The sequence below is a fragment of the Cryptomeria japonica genome, chromosome 5 (assembly GCF_030272615.1).
Source record: "Cryptomeria japonica chromosome 5, Sugi_1.0, whole genome shotgun sequence".
Lineage (NCBI taxonomy): Eukaryota > Viridiplantae > Streptophyta > Pinopsida > Cupressales > Cupressaceae > Cryptomeria > Cryptomeria japonica.
Genome location: NC_081409.1, coordinates 710904210 through 710928110, shown reverse-complemented (window position 1 = coordinate 710928110; position 23901 = coordinate 710904210). Strand labels below are relative to the sequence as shown.

Here is a 23901-nt window from a genome sequence, read left to right as displayed (position 1 = left end):
AAGGCTTCTTACAAGATTTTCCTTTCTCTATAGAATTTCTTTCCCTCCATACTTAGCCTTGTAATCTCAGCTATGAAGGGTTCATCTATCGTAAATTCAAAACCATACACACTGAGCACCCCTTTGTTCCATTTTTTTACACACATTTACATGAGCTTGTGGTTTTGGCCACGGAGTTTTCTGAAATATCCTTCCAAACCACCATCCACAACTTTCGTCCATAGCTCTTTATTTTTCTCTTGGATATCTCGCACAACAATAGTTCCATTTTGTTATTCTCTTCCCCCATATACTTGTTACCTCTGCAAATTTTGGTATTCATAAAACTAGGATTAAAATAAGTGATTAAAAACTAGACCCACAGGAATAATTTGGAAGGTCAATTCCAGTTCTTTCTAGGAATGTCTTTACACCTGTGAAAAGTTGCTATAATAAATGCTCTATTGATGATAAATTATCGATATCCTTCCGAGCCAGCTCACACAAATGAAATGGAAAGGATTCCCCCTCAAACCACCACTTAATATCATAACTAACGATGCCAAGATTTTCCACGTGGTTCACAGGCATATTGCCCTCCCTAAAAATAGTGTGAAATTTGAATTTCTTCTAACATGGCAATGATATCAAAGAACTCCTACATTAGATGTTGAATCCTCTAGCTTGGGGGTATCTTTTTAGTCAAACAATTAATTATGTTTTGAGAGTCACTCTCTAGCTAGACCTTCTTGTACCCTCCACGGATACCGATTTTAAGCCCAATGTAGGCCGCATTTTCCTCAGCATAGTGGTTTGTCTATGTAACCAGTGGGAGTGCCACTACTGAGAAGTGTTAAATTAGTGTTAGGGTTAATGTTATGTTATAGTTAAGGTTAGTATTGTAGGATAAATTTTGGCATTATGGGTAGGGTTCATATATGGTTCTGGCTATAGGTTAATTAGCATTATGGTTCAAAAACAATTACGGCTAGGATTAATATTAAATAAATACTATTCTTAATTGGGTTAATATATTGAAGAGATATTAGGATTTTGTCCTAAACTAATATTAGGGTTAGGGTTCAAGTAGGGTTATATTAAGGTTCATGCTGTATGTAGGGTTTAATTCTATGGTTAGAGTTAAGTTTCTGGTTAGGTTAGGGTTAAATTTGTTAGTGTATGTTTTTTATTCTCCTTATGTTAGGTGGTATTTATTTTTCCTATACATATTATTTAAGCTTTCTTAGGTGATTAGGAGTGGTTAATATGAGGACATGTGGAAAAATACTTCAACTACATGTGTAACTCTCCCCCTCACATGGGTAGTTGAGTTATTCATCTTCTTTTGGCTTGTTGTACCACCTCTCATAACTACTATTTTGTCATTTCTTAAGTGGGTTATGGAGTAGTTTGGTTTCTCACCCTCTTTCAGCTTTATGTACCACCTCTTATAACTCCTTTTTTGTTTTCATGTAAGGAGGTTATGCCACATATTTTAGAATTCACTGAGTAGGTAAAAACCCCCAACTTTAATGGAGGTGGGTGTTAATGCACCTATTGGATGTATATGCTATTATTTTTCTATATAATAAGCATTATGCTCTCACCTTCACTAGTTCAATGATAGTTTAGTGAGAGTCTTCTCCAAATTCTCTTTAGTCTCTCTATCTATCTCTTATATCATATTTATCTTCATTCAACTATTTTGATCTTCTATCATCTGTTGCTTGGAGTTGTATGAGATCTATGACCGACATCAAATCTAGACTCAATTCTCACTTCTTGTAGAATCTAACATGGTATCAAAGCCATGTTGTCTGGTATAGTTCATTATTATATTTATTTATTTGAGAGATTTGAGGCCATTAGATAGCTAATATTTTTCTTAAAATCCAAGTATGCTCTTCTCCTGCATTCTCGTGTGACCTAGAGAATTAGAACAGTTTAAAGGAAAATAAGCTTCTAGTTAAATCTTGTTATATATATATGTGTTCGTTGAGATCTAGGTCATTGTAGAATTTTAGTAATATCGAAGGCTTATTTAACATTTCCAAAGTGATACAATTGTTATTCTTCTGGATTTGACCGTGTTTTTATGCCGCTAACTTTTCAAATCAAACACCATGATCCATCATCATGAATTCAATTTCCAGAGTGTCTAGAAGGCTTGAGAAAGTCAAAAGTAACTTTTATCTCACCAAAATTAGAGTTTGGAGGACATAGTAAAAAAACTAGAGTGAATTATTTTTTATTGGAGCTATTTTCATTTTGGCTTCAGAATTCTAGCTTTTTCTCATTTACAAGAAAAGAGATTTGTGGGTTTTATTCTCAACGTGGAAAAACTCTTGATTTTTTGGTCTTGTTCCTAGAAAAATTAATATATTTTGCAAAAATCAAGCTTGAACAGGATGTGAACCATTTTTTAGTTGGAAAATTCAACAACCTCTCTTAAAAGTTGCATAACTTTTTCCTCAGGTGTCAAAGTTTTGCAAATGAGTACTTGAGAGAAATCTAGAAATGAGAACTTTCTATCCATGTAGGTTTCATTAAAAAACTCTGCCCTTTTTCATCAGATATCTTCCATGTTTAAGATTATTGATGGATTGTTTTGCACGTCATCTTTCCACTACCATACTCCCCCTTCATAAAAAATTACATCTCGACTAACTATCCATTGCTTTATCTCAGGATTACAGAATTTGTAGCCTTTAGTTGTAGTAGAGTAGCCCACAAAGATACTAAGTTGGGATTTGGCATCAAACTTCTTCTGCTTTTGAATTGGAATATACACATATGCCAGGCATTGAAAGATGTGAAGATGGGCAACTGAAGGCTTGTGACCACTCTAGGCTTCCTGTGGAGTCAGATTTTGAACTACTTTTGTGGGACTACCCTTGAGAATATACACTGTAGTGGCAACTGCATCTCCCCAAAAACTATTTGGAAGATTTTTTGTCTGTAACATGCTTCGTGCCATTTCCATAATGGTACAGTTCTTTCTTTTAGCAATACCATTTTACTGAGGTGTATATGCGGCAGAAAGTTATCTCTGGATTCTATTCTTTTATTAATTATGTCTTTTTTATTCTTCACTATCCTTGTCTCCACCGCTCTCTCTATCTCCTTATTCTCTCCCTCTATACTTCTCTAATGCCTCATCTCTCCATATATCTTCCTCTTTCTCTCCTACATTCGCTCTCTTTATATATTTATCTAATTCTTTATTTTTCTTATTGCTTTTAATTGCTACAAAATTTATGCTATTAATTTTCTTATAATTTAATGTAGAAAATATTATAACAAAGGGTATATATGTTCAATATATAAGACTTCATATAGATATGAATTTTATAACAAAAAATTATTTTAAAAATCTATTTAGTAATTGATATAAAGTATGCCATACAATAATTCTATATTTAAAAAAAATTGTTTGATGTTACTAAATGAAAAAAAAGTTAACATTTATTTACAAATCATGCACACATACTCCAATGTTATACAATTGGCAATTATATTTTAAGATCTAAGATAAGATTGCATGACATAAAATAATGAAATATTATGTCTTTTTCTAGCTTTGATTATATCATGGGGGCTTCACTTAGTGAACCTGGGTTATAGCACATGCGTTCATGGTATACTAAAGAATCCCCATATCTTCAAAAAATATTGCTTTTAAACTCCTTTTCGTCACCCCCTCCTAATACATAGGTTGAATTAAAAGCCCCAGGCCTTTTTTTCATAAAATATTGCATTTTTTCATAGCCCGAATTAAAAAAACCCCTATTTTCATCGATAGGAAATATATTGTACCCTTATTTTTGGAATATTAAACCTCCCAATATGAATGCACATGATATAATATTGTCTAGCCAATGAAGCCCCCGTTGATTATAACTATGGAAAAGAACCTTAAAATAATATAGAGTTGTCTATGTTTCTTGTATTGATAATATATTTTTTAAGGATCTTTCTTGATTAAGAATATTGGAGGCAGTATTCAATAATGGAATTTCTTTCCACCATCTTGTATTGTTGTTGGAGTTTTTCTACGATTGATTTTAACATTTGTTCCTTCTCATAGAAAAAATGCATTCGATATAATAAAATAATTCAAATTGGATATTTATAAATAAATAAATAAACATATTTACACAAGTTATATATACCTATTTATAAATAGTTAATCTGAAATTCTGATCTTATAAAAGGGTTTTAAGAATTATTTTATTACAACAAAAGATCTTATAAACGAAACTACTAACATCTATTAATTTTTATTCATTTATAAGACGACCCACTTGTTTATTTAAATATACTTTTAAAATATCATAAAATTCCAATTAAATAATTAACAATAATTAAATTCAAACACCATTGCTCCCATTGAAGAGAATAATATACGACAAACCCACTTTGCAATACATCTTAGCTTTTGTGCAAGCTCCTACCTTTTAAAATGCAATCCCCGTTTACATTATTTTGATAACATTGCTGAATTGCTATCGCTATCAGTCTCCGTTCTGTCTGCTTGGTTTTCCTCGACTGCGGAACTCGGCATCTGTGGAGTTTGAGGCTCCATCGTCCCTTCCAGCATCCGCAAGACTTGTTCCATGCTTGGCCTCCTCTCCTCCTCCTTTTCTATGCATAGCAATCCTACAACACTTGCTCTTCTCACCTCTTCAACATCTGCCTCCGCTGCAACACTTTCGTCCACAATATTAATCATCTGCCCCTGGCAAATTTGAGCTGCAGCCCATGCGGGAAAGTAATACTGACTTGAATCTTGCACGCTTAAATCCAGACTTCTTCGGCCAGAAATTATTTCCAAGAGCGTTATACCAAAACTGTACACATCAACTTTGGAAGTGATGGGAAGACCGGATATCCACTCAGGAGCCAAATACCATGCCGTTCCTCTTGTTGTTGTCAGTACGTTGCTGAAATCTCTACCCACAAGCTTTGACAACCCAAAATCTGCTAACTTGGGTGAAAAATTACCATCCAGAAGAATGTTCTCGGGCTTTATATCACCATGAATGATGCGATCCCTGCACTCGTCGTGGAGATAAACTAAACCTCGTGCAGTGCCTAAAGCGATCTGGAATCGGGTCTTCCAGTCGAACACCTTTGGTTTGCTTTTGAAGTTACTTTCATTGAGAAAGCCTAAAGCGATCTGGAATCGGGTCTTCCAGTCCAGTACCTTTGGTTTACTTTTGAACAGAAAGGAATTTAGAGAGCCATTGGGCATGTAATCATAAACCAGCAACCTTTTGGATCCTTCAGCACAGAACCCTCGAAGTCTGATCAAATTCCCATGTTGTATGCTGCCAAGAGAACTGATTTCCGCTCTGAATTGTTTCTCTTGTTGTTTCGAACCTTCTAATTTCTTTACGGCCACAAGGGTGCCGTCTGTTAGAGATCCTCTGAACACTGAGCCGAATCCTCCGCTCCCCAACTTAGTCGTAAAATTCCTTGTTGCAATCTTCAACTCCTTGTAACTAAACATTCTAAGAGAAGACTCTGAGGAGTCTTCACATGTGTCCATTGGTTGTCGTAGCCGATACCTATGCCACATTAAAAATAAAATGATACTCAAAGCAAGAGCGAGAGCGAGAGCACTCACTATGATTATGGTTTTGAGTTTGGAGGAGGGCGGTGCTTTATGAGACCTTGGAAGCGCAGAGGCAGCTACTCGAATGGAGACAGACAATCTACTGTTCTGCATGTTTAACAAATCTCTGGACCAGATTTTGCAGGGTCCTAAAGGAGAACTGAAAGTAAACGCAGTGCACGAGCAGTTGCGGACGCAGGCTTTCTGGCAATCTTCCTTTGTGGGTGCAGGGTATGACGAAGCTGAATCATCAGACAACGTTACACCAGGGTCGATAAATTCGTCCGTATCGCAGCTTAACGGGCTCTGCCGAACACAACCACTTGACCACCAGTCTTGTGATTCCCAGGCGCGGTTGTCTGCAGGTGAGAAACCTTCCACGCAGCTGCAGAACTGAAGATTGTTGGAGTTACAGCTTCCATAAGCACCACAAAGACCATATACGTCGCATTGATCTCTGGGGCGACTCCCTATCATGAATGGTTTAGTGTCATCAAACAAAGAAAATATTTGTATTGCTCCAGACTTTATTTTTAGAAAACACGAGACCACGTCCAGCACTGTATAACTTAAATACAAACCAGAGCTAGTCCTTTTAAAGCTGATATTGTACAAGTCTCCATTTACCAGTTCAGGAACGCCACTGAAAATTTGGCCGTTCCAAGTTCCACTCTTCCAATACTGGACAGAATCGTGCCATGTTAGCACGAACTGTGTAGCTCCAGATGGATCCAACTGAATGGAGAAAAGCCCAGCAGCGGGATCCATTGAATTTTTCCAACCGATTAGCTTTTGTTGTCCACCAAACCACATCCCAGGCAACAAGGTATCTACAGGATAGTCGAAACTCTGCCAAAGAGTCTCAGATTCATTGTAGTCGCTCAGCATCAAAAAATTACCAGAATCTAACAGCACAGCCCGCGACGGCTTGTTCGATGCGTTGGCCGACCAAAGAGACGTGCCCTCTGCATCAAAAACTCCCAGATTACCTTCTTTTGACAGCTTCAAAACGCCAGACCTGTTTTTCGCTGGGTTCTCCCTATTAGCCACCCAAACGATGGTCTTCTCTGATAATATGGCATACCAGATGCCAAGATACCAGTTATTGCTTCCGTTTGGGCTGAAAAATCCCAATTCAAACGTGCCATTCTGTGATATCAATGTCTGATTTCCGAAAAGCGAGTCACCTAAGGGAAGAGAGTCTCCCCTATCAGTAGCAGTAGATAACCCATGACAATTGGAAACTATAATTAGTAGAGTAAAAGCGAAAATCATATACGCCAGTGGACCGTTCTTCCTCATTTCCAAATACTTAGTTTTTCGGCGTCTCTCTTCAGCTCTTTAATGTCTCCGTGCCGGCCTCAAAGTCCTCTGTTCTCAATGCGGACGGTCCAGTCAACGTGTTAAAACTAGAAAATGCGTGAAAAAAGGTTCAATGGGCGCATCGGTAATTATGGTAGTAGTATGAACTTTAGCGCATTTGGACAGAGACGTGCGAGATATATTTAGTATAGTATCAACGAAGATAAGTATGAATGGTTTTTCTTTAACTTTTCATAGCATAAATTAATTGTATACATTATTTAATGATGATTCAAGTAGATTATATCTATATCTATATACAGATATAATCTACTTGATTCATCAATTTGTGATCATGTTTTATCTTTTAGTTCAATATCTCTGTTTTAACGAGTAAATCTATAATTTATAAATCTCTTAGAAATTGTTATAATTTGGAATGGTGTAAGATAGAAAATTCGATTGAAAAGGACGACTGGGTCAAAACAATACCTAAATGTATTATTTATTTGACTTGTATATTTCTAGGAAATGGCAGAAAGAAATTATAAAATATTAGTTGATAGTGGAAGATATGATATAATTAGTATAAAAAGATAAGTATGAATTTTTTATTTTTTTTATTCTTTTTATAGCATAAATTAATTGTCTACATTATTTGATGTTGAATTTATATAAATATATATATATATACAATTCTTTTTATAGCATAAATTAATTGTCTACATTATTCAATGTTGAATATATATACATATATATACACATATACATATACACATATATACATACATACATACATATACATATACATATATATACACATACATACATACATACATATATATATATATATATATATATATATATATATATATATATATATATATATGTATGTATGTATGTATATGTATGTATATATATGTATATGTATATGTATATGTATGTATGTATATATATATATGTATATATATATATGTATGTATGTATATATGTATGTATGTATATATATATATATATATATATATATATATATATATATATATATATATGTATGTATGTATGTATGTATGTATGTATGTATGTATCAAATAACTAAATCTATAATTTAGAAATTTCTTAGAATTTGCCATGATCTTGAATGATTAGATTCAAACAATATCTAAATGTATTATTTATTCTACTTGTATATTTCAAGGAATGAGTAGAAAGTCTAACTAATGAGACATTAGTTGACAGTGAAGATATATGATATAATTAGTATAGCATAATAAAAAAGTGATTTTTTTGTTTTATATGGATTCAAATTATTTAAATTAAGTTAAACAAAAAATTAAACTATTTCATTACAAGAATGACACAACAAATATCTCTATTAAAAAACAAACTAAATTATCATTTGTATTCTTTATAATTATAATTTAGTATAGTTTTTTTTTCTAAATCATTCTATTTGTCAATACACTTTTAAAAAAACAAATTTATTTAATGTCATTTTAATATATACAAAATAATTTAATGACCACCTTAGGTATAGAGTGAAAGCGAACTTCCCTTACTAGCATTTTTCTTGCATTTTGTAATTTGTTGTTGTCACTAAAGCCAAAACTATTTTTCCCCTACATTAGAGGCTTATCTTGAGGTTGCATAATTTCCATTTGGATTTGACACCTCTAGTCCTCCCATAAACCCACCATGGTTGTTTTTGAACTATCTGAAAACCCATACTACAGAGTTGCCACTAATGCAACCCCTAAGCCTAAAGGGACTCCAACATGGGTTAACCCTAATCGGTTTGCTAGAAACAAGAACCCTTTGGCCCTTCCCCTAAAGAAACATAAGAGCTATTTGTAGAGGTATTTTCTTTGAAGGACATTGCCTTGTCATGGTCCATGGGCTCTAAGTGGACATCGAATAATTCTATTGTAAATTTTGTCACCCATTGTACACCTTCTTTGGGATCCCTTCCTTGTTAATTCCCCATGAAAATGGATTTACCTATTCTCAATAGGAAGGTTAATGAGCTATTTGATGCCTACAATAGAAAGGAAGACATAATTTGTTGGCTCCTCATCCAACACAATGTTTTAAAGAAAAAAATCAATAGCTTGGAGGCTCTTACCGACATAGATGCCAAAGCCTCTAGTTGGGCGATGGATCAAAAAGATCAAAGTGTCTAAGTGGTAGCCAATAAGTTGGAAAATAAAATTTAGAAGTTTTAAATCATTAAAAAAGAAATGAAGGATCTTAGTGAGAAGCTGGACCAGAAGGATGATAGGAAAGAGAGGGCAACCAAGTGACCCTCAAAAGGAAGATGAATGAGATGATGGCCCTTAACACTAAAATGGAAAATGAAAAATTTGCTCCTCTTTAGTCCATTTAGGAGGAAATTGATAGAAGGCATGTGAGGGAGAAGAACCATATGGATTTGTCTTCTGCCGTAGTTACAAAGCTAATAGAATCCAAGCTGAAGGCTACTCTAGAGTCCACTACTATTTCTTCATAAAAGTGTTCTAATAAAAGGTTGTCCTACTTTGAAAAGGTTTAATTGCTGAGATAGGATTGGCAAATTGAAGAAACCCCCATTAGGTCGACCATTGGTTCGTATCTTCAGTGCTTAGTGTGATATTTTCTCTTTTATGTCTATCACTATCTAGTCTTAATTTTTTTGTTATGTTTGCTTATGGTTGTCAGCTAGTTTTTGGTTCTTTTTTGTTAGCCTATCCTCCTATTGGGTGCTCTCACTTTTCAACAACCCCATTTCTTTGCACTATGATGATTATGTAATGCTTTGGGGCTCTTGTCTTTTTATCTAGTCGAAAGTTTTAATCATTAATGAAAATATTTTTCCTTTAGTCATTAAAAATATATATATTTTTACTCTAATATTTATATTATACAATTTTATAATTATTAGTATTTCTGTGAAGAAACTTTATATTTTAATATTACATAATTATAATAAAAATTATATAATTTAAACTAATAATTAATTAAATTTTAATTTATAATTAATTTTATTACTATAATTATAAACATATATTTGCATTTCTGTGAAGAAACTTTATATTTAAATATTACATAATTATAATAAAAATTATATAGTTTAAACTAATAATTACTAAATTTTAAATTTATAATTAATTTTATTACTATAATTAACCATATTTTTTTTAATTAAATTGGGATTATATTTTAAGAAAAAATTATATTTTCATTAGAATGCTCTTATTATATTATAACTATTAATAATATTTTATTGAAATGAGAGTTATAGTTAATATTACATAAATATAATCAAAATAATATAATTTTATAATAACAATAATAAAAAATTATAATAATTAAGAACTACAACGAATATTATGAAAGCATGTATTTGCCACTACGTGACACTTCTTCAAAATGTTTTTTTCACCCTTTCACACTCATGTTTATTACTTATAATTTGTTACTTTTCTTCGCCAACAAATAAATCTACAATTAATAAATTCCCTAGAAATAACTATGATCTCTTCTCTACAAATTATGATGATCTTGAATGGTGTAAGACAAGAATCTTGATTGAAAAGTAAGACTAGGTCAAAATTATACATAAATATGTCATGATCATATATTATTTTATTCTACTTGTATATTTCAAGGAAAGGGGAGAATGAGATTTAGTAAAATGTAGTTGATAGTGTAAAGACCTCCGTATTATTAAAATAAAAAATTACAAACTTTACAAATAATTAGTCATTAATTAAAACAAATTGTTTAATTACATTGAATAGATACAATAAGTTACATCTCGATAAAAAAATGAAATTACATAAGCCAAGAGATTTGCATATCATAAGAAAATTACTTAGTTAGAAGAGACCATAAGGTCAATTTACAATGAATATATAATACAATGTTGAATATCATCCTCATAGGGACTCCTAACATCTAACTCCAATGCTTACAACACAGGTGAGAACAATGTCACCAGCCAACCGTGAAGCATTTACGCTTCCCTAGAGTTCTTCCAGACATGAAAAATTGTTGACCCTGCATGAAGAAGTCTAGCGACTTGAAACTGGTAGGGGATGGAATCTAGTGCAAAATGAAAATATCTAAGAAGAATATCACCTATGACTATGCAGTCCTATTTCCATGATATGGTAGAGGGTAAAAAAAGAAATCAACTTACATCATATTGATTAAATTCTTTGGCCAAAGATTTTTGTCGACTACCAGAAATTAAATTAGGTGGCGAGATTCACCCTTCTCTATTGTTCAATATTTGACACCCATCCAAAACACATAAAAATACATTGAAAATAGACATTGCATATAAGATTTTACAAGAACATTCAAGACCTTACAAGTGCATACATAACAATTAAGAGATTATAAACCATCTAAGAGCATACAAGTGCATACATGTTCTTATACAAGCATCATGGATGTTTGAGGGCATGCAAGAACACATGAGAACACACATATAGCTTAAAATGCATCAATATATGCATATATCCACTTGTCTACTCAATAATATTTTAACAATACTAATTGTGCTATTCTTTACACCTAATTTGAACAAGAATTCATTAAAGGACACATATGGTACCTTCTCATAACAAATATTTCCAAACCTTAGTAATTAAGATTATAAAAAGTAATGATAAATTAGTGTCCACAAGTATATAAATGGGAAGATAAGATAAAATGGCATGATCCACACTTAGTTGTATGAAATTATATTGAAGTTTTAGGAAACCATAATATTCAAGATAAAGAATCAAGCATATCCTACTCTAGCATGTCATCCTAAAACCATTCTTATTCTCTTAGCTTTGATCAATAATATCTTAAGAAAAAGAGTGAAATATGACTTTCCTCAAAATGGTACTATAAAAAAGGAATGATAAAGGAAACTTATTTTGTTACTAAAAGACTAGTGATAAATTAAATGGCCATGCGAATATCAACCCAATAAATTCTCCTATGTTACTATTACAACTATCTATCCTTTCTTAATCATAAAAGCATCTTAAAATATTTAAATAAAAATTGAAATATGTATCCATTTTATTTAACAAAATCATATTCATATTCTCATTTGAAGCACAAGAAGTACAAATACCTCCTCTAGAATTTCCTATACATCTTTTGTTACTCTATGATCACATTAGATATGACATCATTGGGGGCCATATATGACTTCAAAATATTTTTATCTACTATCAATGATTAAATCAGATGTCGACATTTACCCTCCCCCGTTGTTCCATATTTGGCACCCTTCAAGCACACACAAAAATACATATTGAAAACACACATTACATATAAGGTTTTACAAGAACATAAATAATAATTTCCTCCAAGTGGTACTATAAAAAAGGAATGCTAAGGGAAACTTATTTTGTTACTAAAAGAATTATGATCAATTAAATGGTCATGCTAATATCAACCCAATACATTTTTTGATATCACTATTACAACTCTCTGTCCTTTGTTAATCATAAAAGAATTTCCTTATACATTTAAGAAATATTTAAATAAAAATTCAAATATGTATCCATATTATTTAACAGAATCATTGTCATAGCCTCATTTCAAGTAAAAGAAGTAAAAAGAATCCATCTTGAATTTCTTATCCAAATTTTGTGTTTGATTAGGATAAAACATTTTTTGAAGGGTTCTTGAAACCCTTACAATCAGAGAATTGTCGTTGAATAATGAACAAGACTACTTGGTAGTGAATCATAGATTTTAGAAAGGATCTGAAACCTTTATGGATATCTAGAGCCCAAGACCCAATGGCTGCAATAAATATTAACTAACAATCAACACAACCACAACCAACCAAACATGAAACAAACATCCATAGAAAGACATTATAGAACATGCTGGAACAAGGAACAATACTAGATCAGCAACTAATAGAACTTAGAAAAATTGAAAATGAGGGTTTTGCAGGCACCCTCAGCCAACAAGACGGGTTTTCCCAGGCTCCCATAACTTGTAACAAGAACTCTGGGCCACAAAAACATACAATACCCAAACCTAGCCAAAAATAAACATTGGCCATTCTGGGCCCTTGAAAATTAATAGCATCCAACAAGCCCCTGATAGAAACAAAGGTAGTAGGTTTATTCCAGGAACCCTCAGCGATGAATGTGGGTTTTACAAGTCTCCCACAACAATACAGCTTGAAAATAAAATCTAGGAAAAAAGGGCTTTTGAAAAGGAACCCGAAACCTTTGACATAAGAAGCCAAGAGGGTTTTTACAGGCTCCCTCAACCCACAAAACAATCTAGGAAGTTGGGATTGGATAGGGAACTCAGACCCTTTTGTGAAGAACCTATACAACTTTTGGTACTCTATGATCAACTTAAAGTTTAGAAATTCCCTCGAAATTACTATGATATCTTCCCTATAAATTATGATGATCTCCAATGGTGCAAGACAAGAATCCTTATTGAAAAGAAAGACCATTTATGCATAAAATTCATCATTGAGTAACTAGAATAAAAGGGAAATTACGAATCCCTATCAAATTAAAGAATTCTAAAAAAACTAATGAAATATTGCATGCATGACAATAAGGATGTAAAATATCTAATTAAAATTCCCTATTTCATAAATGCAAATGGCTTCCATTATTCTTCTACTTCTGGTGGTATGATGGCTCTCAGATTGCGCTACTAACCTGCAAATGACAAAAGATTTTGAAGTTTGTGATTATTCATGATATTTGAAAATGGAGAATTGATGTTAAATTTATAGAATTTTGGGTGAGATTGATTAAGAGGTAAAACTCAAGTGATCTCACATGCTGATTGATAGTTAAATTGTTGATTTTGAAGTGGAACATAATAGATTGAATAAATAAAAGAGTTAACTAATTGATAAAAAAACAGATTGAAAGATGAAAAAGAATGATTGGAGGAGAATTAAAGAATGAAGCAATTAATCAATTGATTGAATTGAAGATTGAAATAGGTTGAATAGTTAACTGGAGATGGCTGATTGAATTCTTTTTGGAAAAAAATAAAGTGGAAGATAGAAATAGAGATTGGAAATATAATTGATTTAATTAATCAATTAATTGAATTGATTAATTTAACATGTGCTGTAGGATTTTTATTTAAATTTAATTTCTTGTTTCCATGCTTTTGAACTTGATTTAGATTTTCAATTTAATCTTTGCATGATAATGAATTCTCATAATTTAATTTAATATTTGAATACATTTACAACTTGACTTAGATTTTTAATTTGATTTTTGAATGTTAATTGAATATTGATTTTATTTAGATTCAACTTGATCTTTGAATTCATGCAATCTTGATTTAGGAATTCACTGTGATTTTTGAATTCATGAAATTGAAATGCACATATAACAAAATTAGATGAAATTGGAAGTATATGAATTTGAATTTGAATTAGAAGAATTAACAAAATTAAACGAAATTAGAATTTGGGGATTTGGAATTTGAATTTGAATTAGAAGAATAAATTAGTTAATTAAATAATTTAAAGAAACTATTTAATTATTTAGAAATTGAATTTTATTAAATAATAAAGATTATTCAATTAAAGGATTAAAATCACAATTAATTAAATAATTAATATCTAATTACTATTAGAAAATGGTTAAATGAATAATTAATGAGGATAGAAATTGAAACAGGATAATTAGTAATATGATGAAGAAATATGAATTTAGAAGAATAAGATTAATTAAATTAATAAAAAAATTAAAGAATTGTTTAATCAATTAGAGGAATAATTAGTATGCAATTAATGAGACATTTTTAGGTGTCTACATTTGCCCCTCTTTGAGACAATCTCGGAACGACGTTGTTTCAAAGAAGTGAAAAATTTTCTGCCCCAGTATGCCTTTGTGACGCTTAGGGTGTAAATATGCCCCCTCGGAAAATTGGTTGAAAATTGGTTGAATTTTTTTGGAACTAAGACCTATTTAGCGATAATGTTAGTGAGTTGAAGAAATGTTAATAAATATGAGAATGAAAGCACATGTTAGATGATTGAATGACGAAATTGGTTTTAGAAAAGATGTTTGATGAGAGAATGATCTTGAGACAGAATCAGCATGATGATATAAGAAAATGAAATGGAAAGATTCATAATGGATACACAAAATTTTGTGCCTTTATTCATAGAACAATATATTCATTACTGAGATTTATTATGTAACAATGGAGCTTTGCATGTCATGGTATAAGGAACCAAGATGTAAAGATGTCTCATTGAAGAAACAAGGAGTGAACCCTCCATTCTGGGAATAATGTTAGGGGTCATGGTATGCGGGATAGTCACAAGCGTAGTTATCCTTCATGGGATACTTGCCAAATGAACACAGACACCCACTAGAACTATTTCCCCAGAGCTTCATTGGTCCACACCACAAACAACAAACAAAGAAAAGGACCATGCCCATCATGGCTCCTCTAGTCACTTGTGGACATCCTTGAGTAGTATACAAACATGACCTATCACCAAATGATAAAAGATAAAGACTAACTAGGACAAAATTCAGAAGCCATATTGATTTGTGCCTTTGCTTTGATTATTTGATGTGATGGTTGATAATGTCTGATCTCATAAAGTTTGGACCCCATTTAAGACTGACCTGTTTGATTTCGAGTGTATTCTCACCTGTTTAAGACAAAATAATGATCACCTTATATGGATATTTGATACGATTGATTAGTTTGATTATAGATTGTTTCTTAGACAACTGATAGGTACCTATTTTAGGAATGATGTATCCATAAAGTCACATTTTTTGATAAGGATGCTTAATCTGATAGGCAATTGATCAATTAAGTTGTAGACTAGCTTGGGAGTTTGTTTGTTGATACATGATTTGTTAAGCTCAATGTTTTGATCTATTTTCATGGATGGTCTATGTTTTTTTTCTTTGATTTTTAATTTTTTGATTTTATGCTTTTTAGGTCTTTTTTTGCAGGACATTTTATGATTTGTTTGGATTTTTTCAAGACATTAAATGATTTTTTTTGGATTTTGTTTCAGACATTATATGATTTTTTGATCTTTTTTCAGCTATGTACCTAGTGTCTAGGAAGGAAAGGAATATTATGAGAGGATGAATAAACTATTGAGGTGAAGATGGATAGGAGAAATATGGAGGTAACTTATTATTGGAATCAAAGATGAGTTGGTTTGTAAGGACTATCGTGCTATGGATAAAATATTTCCAAGCTAAGGAATTTGACAATGTAAAGTGATGGAATGGTGCATTGAATGGCATGTGGTCTACATGAAGGGACATGTTAAGAGCTTGTTTGAAACCATGTTTTTGCATTTTTCTTTTTGTCCTTAGTTTTGATCCAGATCAAGAGATAGAAAGGGGATACAAATACATATAGGATATGGATAGAAGAAGCAAAATCGTAGATAGTGATTGGTGATGGAAGCAAGAAATGGATATGATAAGGGATATGGACTAGAAGGTATGGATAAGGTGAAGCAAGATCATAGATAGTGATGTATGATGTTTATGAAGATCTTTATCTTTGTCAAGATCAAAGATGGAAAAAAAAGATGGATGTAGATAGGGTAATCGACATTGGAGGAAGGATAATGGGAGATGTGACATAAAGGATAGAGTGGATGAAACTTTTCCCCAAGCATAGAGTTCTCCCGTTGCAAAAAAGTGTGATGTCTAAGATAGTCACAATGTCTAGCACCACTTGAATAAGTGTTTCTGATCATTTCAAAGATAGAGACCCAACACACACTTTGAACCTTTGGAAACTTCAATAGAACATATCTAGTTAATAGGAAGCATAATCAAAAGGGAAGAAGAATCCCAAACTAGATCAAGGTACTTAGCATTTTATTACCCATTTGTGTGCAAGTGGGTTTATTCTGGCTCATATGATTATTGTAATTGTTAGAATTCAACATGACTAGGTACATGAGTTATCCTAACTTCAAAAGCATCCTAGATAGAGCCTCATTGATAGCAAGCATCATATCTCCAATCAGGTTATTGTTGTAATCTCATTAATATTGCTACATTGCCAACCAAGCATCCTTAGCCTCGATGGAGTTACTTGCATGTTCCTAAAGCCAAGCTTTTTGATATTGAATTTCATTGCATTTTTTTTTCTCACTCATTGGTATGTGCGGGATCATGGTGGGCCAAAATGGCTCTTAAGTGGCAATGAAAATTAGAAAACAAAGTTAGGAAACTTGACGTAAAATTTTAAATAAGTATCAACACTATTTCAAAAACATGTAAGAATAGAATCTGCAGAAAATTGAATTTAGTTTCTAAGCTACTAGTTTGTTTTTTGAAAAACATAAATCTAATTGACAAAAAAATGAAATTTCAATGTAGTAGTACTAAAATTTTAGGAAAAAAGATAAGAAGCAGGTGTTTGTCTGACCACCCTAATCAGAGTCAAATCATAATAATTTTTTATAAGATTTTAGCTATAAGTAGAAGACTCGTGTCTCAATGTGACACATTTTTTTAATATTTTTCTTTGAAATAAATAATTAATTATGTTTTTTTTGCTGTAGCTTTTTTAAAATATAATAAACTCGTATGTCTGACCACCATAACTTGGTCAAAACTTTATGAAATTCAATTTTTATTTTTTTAATCCTATAGTATATGAAACATAGAATGTGACGCATGTTTCAGATTCAAAAAAAAGTGATACCATTTGAAAGTTATAGATATTTTTCAATTAGCCTATCATCAGAACTTTAATCAGCATATCGCCACCTTTTAGCCCCTCATGATTCTGCACATACCCTCATTTTTTTCTTTTGATCTTTTGATATTTCTTTTTCCCTTATTGATTCTTTTGTGCATTGGCTTGTAAGAAATGAAGCTCGCATAGGTTTGAGAATTACAATTGCACTAACGTAGGATTTTAGATTTTTCACTAGCCATGTCTTCACCTAAGAGATCACAATGATATAGAGTGATTGATTAAGTGTGTGAGATATAGTAATATGAAGATGTCAGTATCAAGATACAACAAGTGATTATCTTTCGACATCGAGTAAGCATTCCAACCAAAAGATAGTGTTAAGGAGGAACAACCATAGTTTCTGATGTGTTTCATGAATATCTATCTAGGAAATGAACCAGACACAAGATTGAGTGTGGGCAACCATGTGACAAAATGACATAAATGTCTATTTCATCGATGAAGAATTTATGCAAAGAATTGAATGGGAAGGATGCAAGGATAGAAAAAAGGTATTGGATTATAGATAGGATGTTGGAATATTTGAGCGAGAATGGATGGAAATATCTTCAAGATCAATGTTGCACACACCTTAAGAGGTGGTGGAGTGATGGAGGACAAGTGGATTTTGGATTTTGAGATTTTTATGGAGGGGTGGATGTGGAATTTGAGACATAAGGACCCAAAATGGATGAAGGAGGTGATTTTTCTTTTCCTTTTCGTTCTTTGGAACACATTGCTTCTATAAGAAACTTAGGAATCCACATAGTTCTGGATTTTTATTTTCTCATAATGGGCCTTTGTAGCCTTTTGGATATTTCTTTTTTCTTTTGGATCTATTTTTTCTTTGATTTGACATGTCTTATAGATGGGACATGTTGATATTTGGATGTATGAGGATTTTTGGACTTGTGGTTCTTTTATTCTTGAGAACCAAATTAATTCCAAAGGGAATTGAATTCATGGATGCATAAGAATGATATGGAGGTTGTAAGCCAGTTAATTAGTAAATAAGGCTTTTTAATGCTTTAATAGAAAATAAAAGTATTAAGTTATATCTGTGGGTAGTTAGTTGCCGGACGATTGGTGGCCTAACCAACCGCGAACTCTTTATATTGTAAACTTGTAGCACATTGTGAGGACATGGGATTTGCAGAGGAATATGATATACACCTGTGTTACATGAATCTATTTTGGTATAGTGTGTTGTGTGTTATTGGTTCCATGCTAATGAATTGCTATGCTTTGGTATTGTACATTGTATATTGATGTTCCCTATGCTACTACCTGAACCACTTAGGCTACTAACATTTTGGCACCATTGCCTAAGTCGAACCTAAAGGTCTGAGGAGGGAAAGCTGGCGGGATGGAAGTATAATGGGTCATCGATTCGACCAAAATATCCTGGTGATAGACAGTGACATAGAAGATAACACAGAAGTAACCAGGGAGGATCAGTTGACATAGGACTTGATTCACGCGTGGGACATTTTCGTGGACCGGTACGTACATCAAGAAGCGGAATTGAGCACTGTCTCAGTTGATACGATACGGGTGGAACTCAATGTGAAGAAGGCAGTACATGAGCTCCTGGGTAGCCTTCGAAGGTTGTTGGCATGTGTCCTTGTGGAACGTGAAGAGGAACGAGAGAACACACGAAGGGAGAAATGTAGGCAGCAAGTGCTCCAATAGTATAAAGCAAGGAATCAAAGGGAAGAAGAATAGAGGGACTATACACAACGACGAAACTGCAGCAATTCCAATAATTAATGCCAAATACACTCAACAAAGATCAAAACCGAGAAGCCTCGGAGGAACAAGAAGGGAACCAAGAAGACATAGTAAGAAGATCCCTATGGATCCAAGAGCAACTCGAGAGGCGCCTGAAACTCTACAAGATAGTGGAAGAAAGAGGGAGCCTAGCGGAAGGTTCTCGACAACATACACAAGCGTGGGACAAGAGTCACAATAGCCCAGAGGCATTAGGTAGTAGTGATAATTGGGAACAAACAACCGTGCTAACTGAGTCATTCAACAATTCCCAGGACAACTCGGGGAGTACGAGGAAGATGACACATAACTCTGAAAAATAGAAACTCCCTAGATTCAATGGACTAGGATCGGAGGATCCCGCTCGCCACTGTAAAACTTGTGTCACCATATGGCAGGCCAATGGTGAGGATGATGAGGATAACTGGCTGAAAGCATTTCCAGCCACCCTCCATGATATTGCCATTGATTGGTACATGGACCTACCCATCACTTCAAAGGATACTTGGAAAAGACTTGCTAAGGCATTTGAGGAGGAGTTTTGGCTACTGCGGGACGATGACGAGATCGTCACAGAAATATACAACACCAAATAGGGCAAGAGTGAGACGGTACGGTCCTACTACCGCAAACTAAAAGAATTAATTGGCAAAATGGATAATACCCAGTCGACAGGTTAAAGAAGCGATGGTTTATTGAGTGTCTGCAACCATCACTACGGAAAAAGATGAAGGTAGTACCCCCATCTACTTTCATGGAGGCATACAATAGAGCCATGGATATTGAAAGCGAGAACAAGACATCAAAGGGCAAGAAGCGTACAAGTGATGAAGATAGTAGTGATCAGGAGAGCGAGGAGGACTCACGTACGATACAAGAACTCCGAAAGGATATGAGATGGATGATGCAGGAAATGCGGATGCAAAAGGAAGAAAGTAGGGAGGGTAAAGACCTCTGGTGCACAAAGTGCAAACTGGAGGGACACACAAAAACCAATTGTCCAAAGAAAGCTTTTGTGACATCTGCCAAGTGTTGGGGCATGCTATTAAGGAATGCCCCTACAACTTGAAGGCTAGAAGTGCCCAGGTACTATATACTCAAGAACAGGCAACACCACCCACTACACCCACCAAGAACACAAACTCAGATGCATCACCAGGTGGCTATAGGAAAAGCCAGATGGGGAGTAACAACAACAGCAATAATAATACACCACGGGGTCGCATCCAATATGATGCAAAAGGAAGACCAATGATACAATGTCGATGATGTAACGAATGGGGCCATTTTGCACGTCACTGCCAAAGTGGTGCTGGGCAAGGAGGGCTACTCTGCAAATGGTGTGGGCTAGGCAAGCACGAAGATATGGAATGTCCAAGACAGAAAGGCATGAACATGTTGGAGGTAGTACAGCCAGAACTAGACACATGGTGCCTAGAAGTACTAGCCATTACCCGATCCCATACAAGGAAACTAATATACCCTGACCCAAGCACAGAGAAGGGAAGACTAAAAGAGGCACAAAGAGAAGTAGAAAGGGAAATGAGTGAGGAATGGAGAAAGCCAGTACCCCACAAAACCACCAACACCATACGAACCGACTCTGAAACAACCATAATGAAACAGCTACTGCAAACCATGGTGTCGGTCCGCGTAGTGGATCTGTTGCAAATACTACCACAACTACGGATACCTATAAACCAAGTGGAGGAGACCAAGAAGGAGGGGAAGACGCCGAACCACAAGGAGGAAATTGAAGAAAGGAACCACTCAAAGGAGACTAATGATCCTATGTTGATGACAGTAGGGGTAGGCAGGACACCAGCTGTAGTAGAAATGGAGATTCTTGGGATCAGGCTTACTAACACCATCGTAGACGGTGGGTCTGCGGTAAACGTGCTAACTGAGGAGACATGGAAAACCTTTGGGAGGCCAACACTTTGGCTGCCAACCTTCCACCTCGTAGGAGCCGATCAGCATGGCATCAAACCATTGGGCATGCTTATGGGCCAAAAGGTAACTATCGGGACACAACACTTCTTTTTAGATTTCATGGTCATATTGTTGGAGCAGAAGGGATATGATGCACTTTTGGGAAGCGGATGGCTTGTCACGGCCAAAGCAGACCACAACTGGAAGAAAAATACCCTTTCCATTGAAAGTGAGGGAAACAAATATGTCATTGACCTACAAAACCAGCAAGTGAGTCAAGAAATGGCCTCAAATTCTGACTTAGAGGAGGATACCGTGAGGGAAAAAGGCGAGATAGAGCCCAATGGAGAAGGGGTGCTCCGCATCAGTAATTGCTCAGAAGATGAAACGAGTTCTCTAAGTGGACTATTCCACTGGCAGATGGAAGATTATGAGATCTTCCAACCAGAGTGCAATGTATTGGAAATCCTCGAGTTAGGAAACGATGGCACCTACCCGCCACAATTTACGGAATACAAGGAAGGAGGGGCAGAAGTAGACAGCACACCGACACACCAATTTGAGAAAGAAGTGGTACAATATGAGGAACCAAAGGTTCAGAGCACCAACTTGTGAGATGAAAAGGACCCAAGAGTAATAATGGTTGGAGATGATTGGAACCTTGTACTAAAGGCGGCAGCGTTTAAGATATTCTTGGAATATAAAGATGTGTTCGCCTGGACTTATAAAGATTTGAAGGGAGTACCCCCGGAACTATGCGTACATCGAATACCTTTGATGGAAGGGGCAAGGCCTGTGCAGAAATGCCCCTATCGCATGAATAAGAACTATGCAGCCAAGGTACAAGAAGAAATAGAAAAAATGCTAGACGCTGGGATCGTTTTCAAAGTGCAAACTAGTGAATGGGTTTCCCCCATTGTTATTTCCTTGAAAAAGGAAGGAAACAAGATCCATATTTGCATGGACTTCAGAAGCTTAAATGCTGTAACCATTAAGGACCCGTTTCGATATGGTTTACTGATAGTATCCTCGAAGAGGTAGCAAGGCATGAGATTTACTCCTTCATGGACGGCTTTTCTAGCTATAACCAGATCAGCATTGCAGAGGAGGACAAACTCAAAACTACATTTATTGTGGAAGATGGAGTTTTTGCATACAACCATATGCCATTTGGGCTATGCAACACCCCAACCACTTTCCAGAGGATCATACTCCACATCTTTGACAAAATGGCCACTGGGAACTTCAAGGCCTTCCTGGATGACTAGTCAGTATATAGTGATAAGGAAAACCATTTGTGGATACTAGGGGAATGCATGGACCGGTGTCGACGGGCAAGACTGGCACTCAATCCCAAGAAATGTAGGTTCCTAGTGCCATAAGGGAGATTACTTGGCCACATAGTCTGTAAGGCAAGGTTAAAAATAGACCCAGATAAGATCAGAGTTATTCTCGACATGGATAGCCCAACAGATGTTACGGGGATCAAATCCTTCCTTGGCCATGTTGGGTACTACCGACGGTTCATTAAAGGATTTGCAGAAGTGTCCCTTCCACTTGAACACCTAACAAGGAAAGGGGAACCATTTGTGTGGGACAAGGAGCAGAACGAAGCCTTCCAAGAACTCAAAACTAGATTGGTATGTGCACCTATTTTGGCATACCCAAATTGGGAGAATAAATTTCATGTACATGTGGACGCTTCTAACTTTGCAATTGGAGCCATCTTAACGCAACCTGAATCCTCAGGCTTAGACCACCCAATATATTTTGCTAGTAGGTTACTGTCAAAAGCAAAAAGAAATTATAGCACCAAGGAAAGGGAAGCCTTGGGAATGGTATATGCAGTACAAAAGTTTCGCCATTATCTTTTAGCCACACCATTCACATTTTTCGTGGATCACCAAGCACTTATGTATGTAGTGAACAAACTAGTTATTCAAGGACGGGTAAGCCGATGGTTGATCTTGCTTCAGGAATTTACTTTCAATGTCATGGTGTGACCAGGGAAAAGTCACGTAATGGCTGACCACCTATCTAGAATAAAATCCAGGGAGCCAGGGGAAGGAGGAGTGAGCGAAGATTTCCCCGATGGTCAATTATTCAAGATAGCCGTGTTACCTTCCTAGTATGAGAAACTCAGGTAGTATCTTTCTACAACAACATTTCTAGGTGACATGAGCCCAAGCAAGAGAAGGAAGCTTGTACTAAAAAGTACCACATTCCAATTGATCCAAGGGCTCCTATATAAACTAGGGCTAGACGATATCCTACAAAGATGTGTCCTAGAGGAAGAAATTCTTGGAGTCCTAAGAGAATCTCACGAAGGACTAGTCGAAGGACATATGGGGTCGGATACCACGACACAAAAAATTTTGCTAGCAGGGCTCTAGTGGCCTACACTTTATGCGGATGCGAGGGAATGGGTGACCAATTGTGACACGTGCCAAAGGGCAAGTAAGCCACTCAAATGAGACTTCATGCCCCTGTTCCTGTCCCAACCACAGGAATTGTTCGAAAGATGGGGACTGGATTTCGTAGGACCTATGAGGATGAGCAAAGTGCATAGATGC

General features: G+C 34.9%; 1 protein-coding gene across 1 annotated transcript; it reads right to left on the bottom strand.

The window, feature by feature from the left end:
• Positions 1-4459: 4459 nt before the first annotated feature.
• On the bottom strand, positions 4460-6898 carry LOC131042214 (G-type lectin S-receptor-like serine/threonine-protein kinase At2g19130). Its single transcript, XM_057975545.2, has one exon. It carries the CDS (start codon positions 6896-6898, stop codon positions 4460-4462), a length of 2439 nt encoding a protein of 812 aa, XP_057831528.2.
• Positions 6899-23901: the final 17003 nt, after the last annotated feature.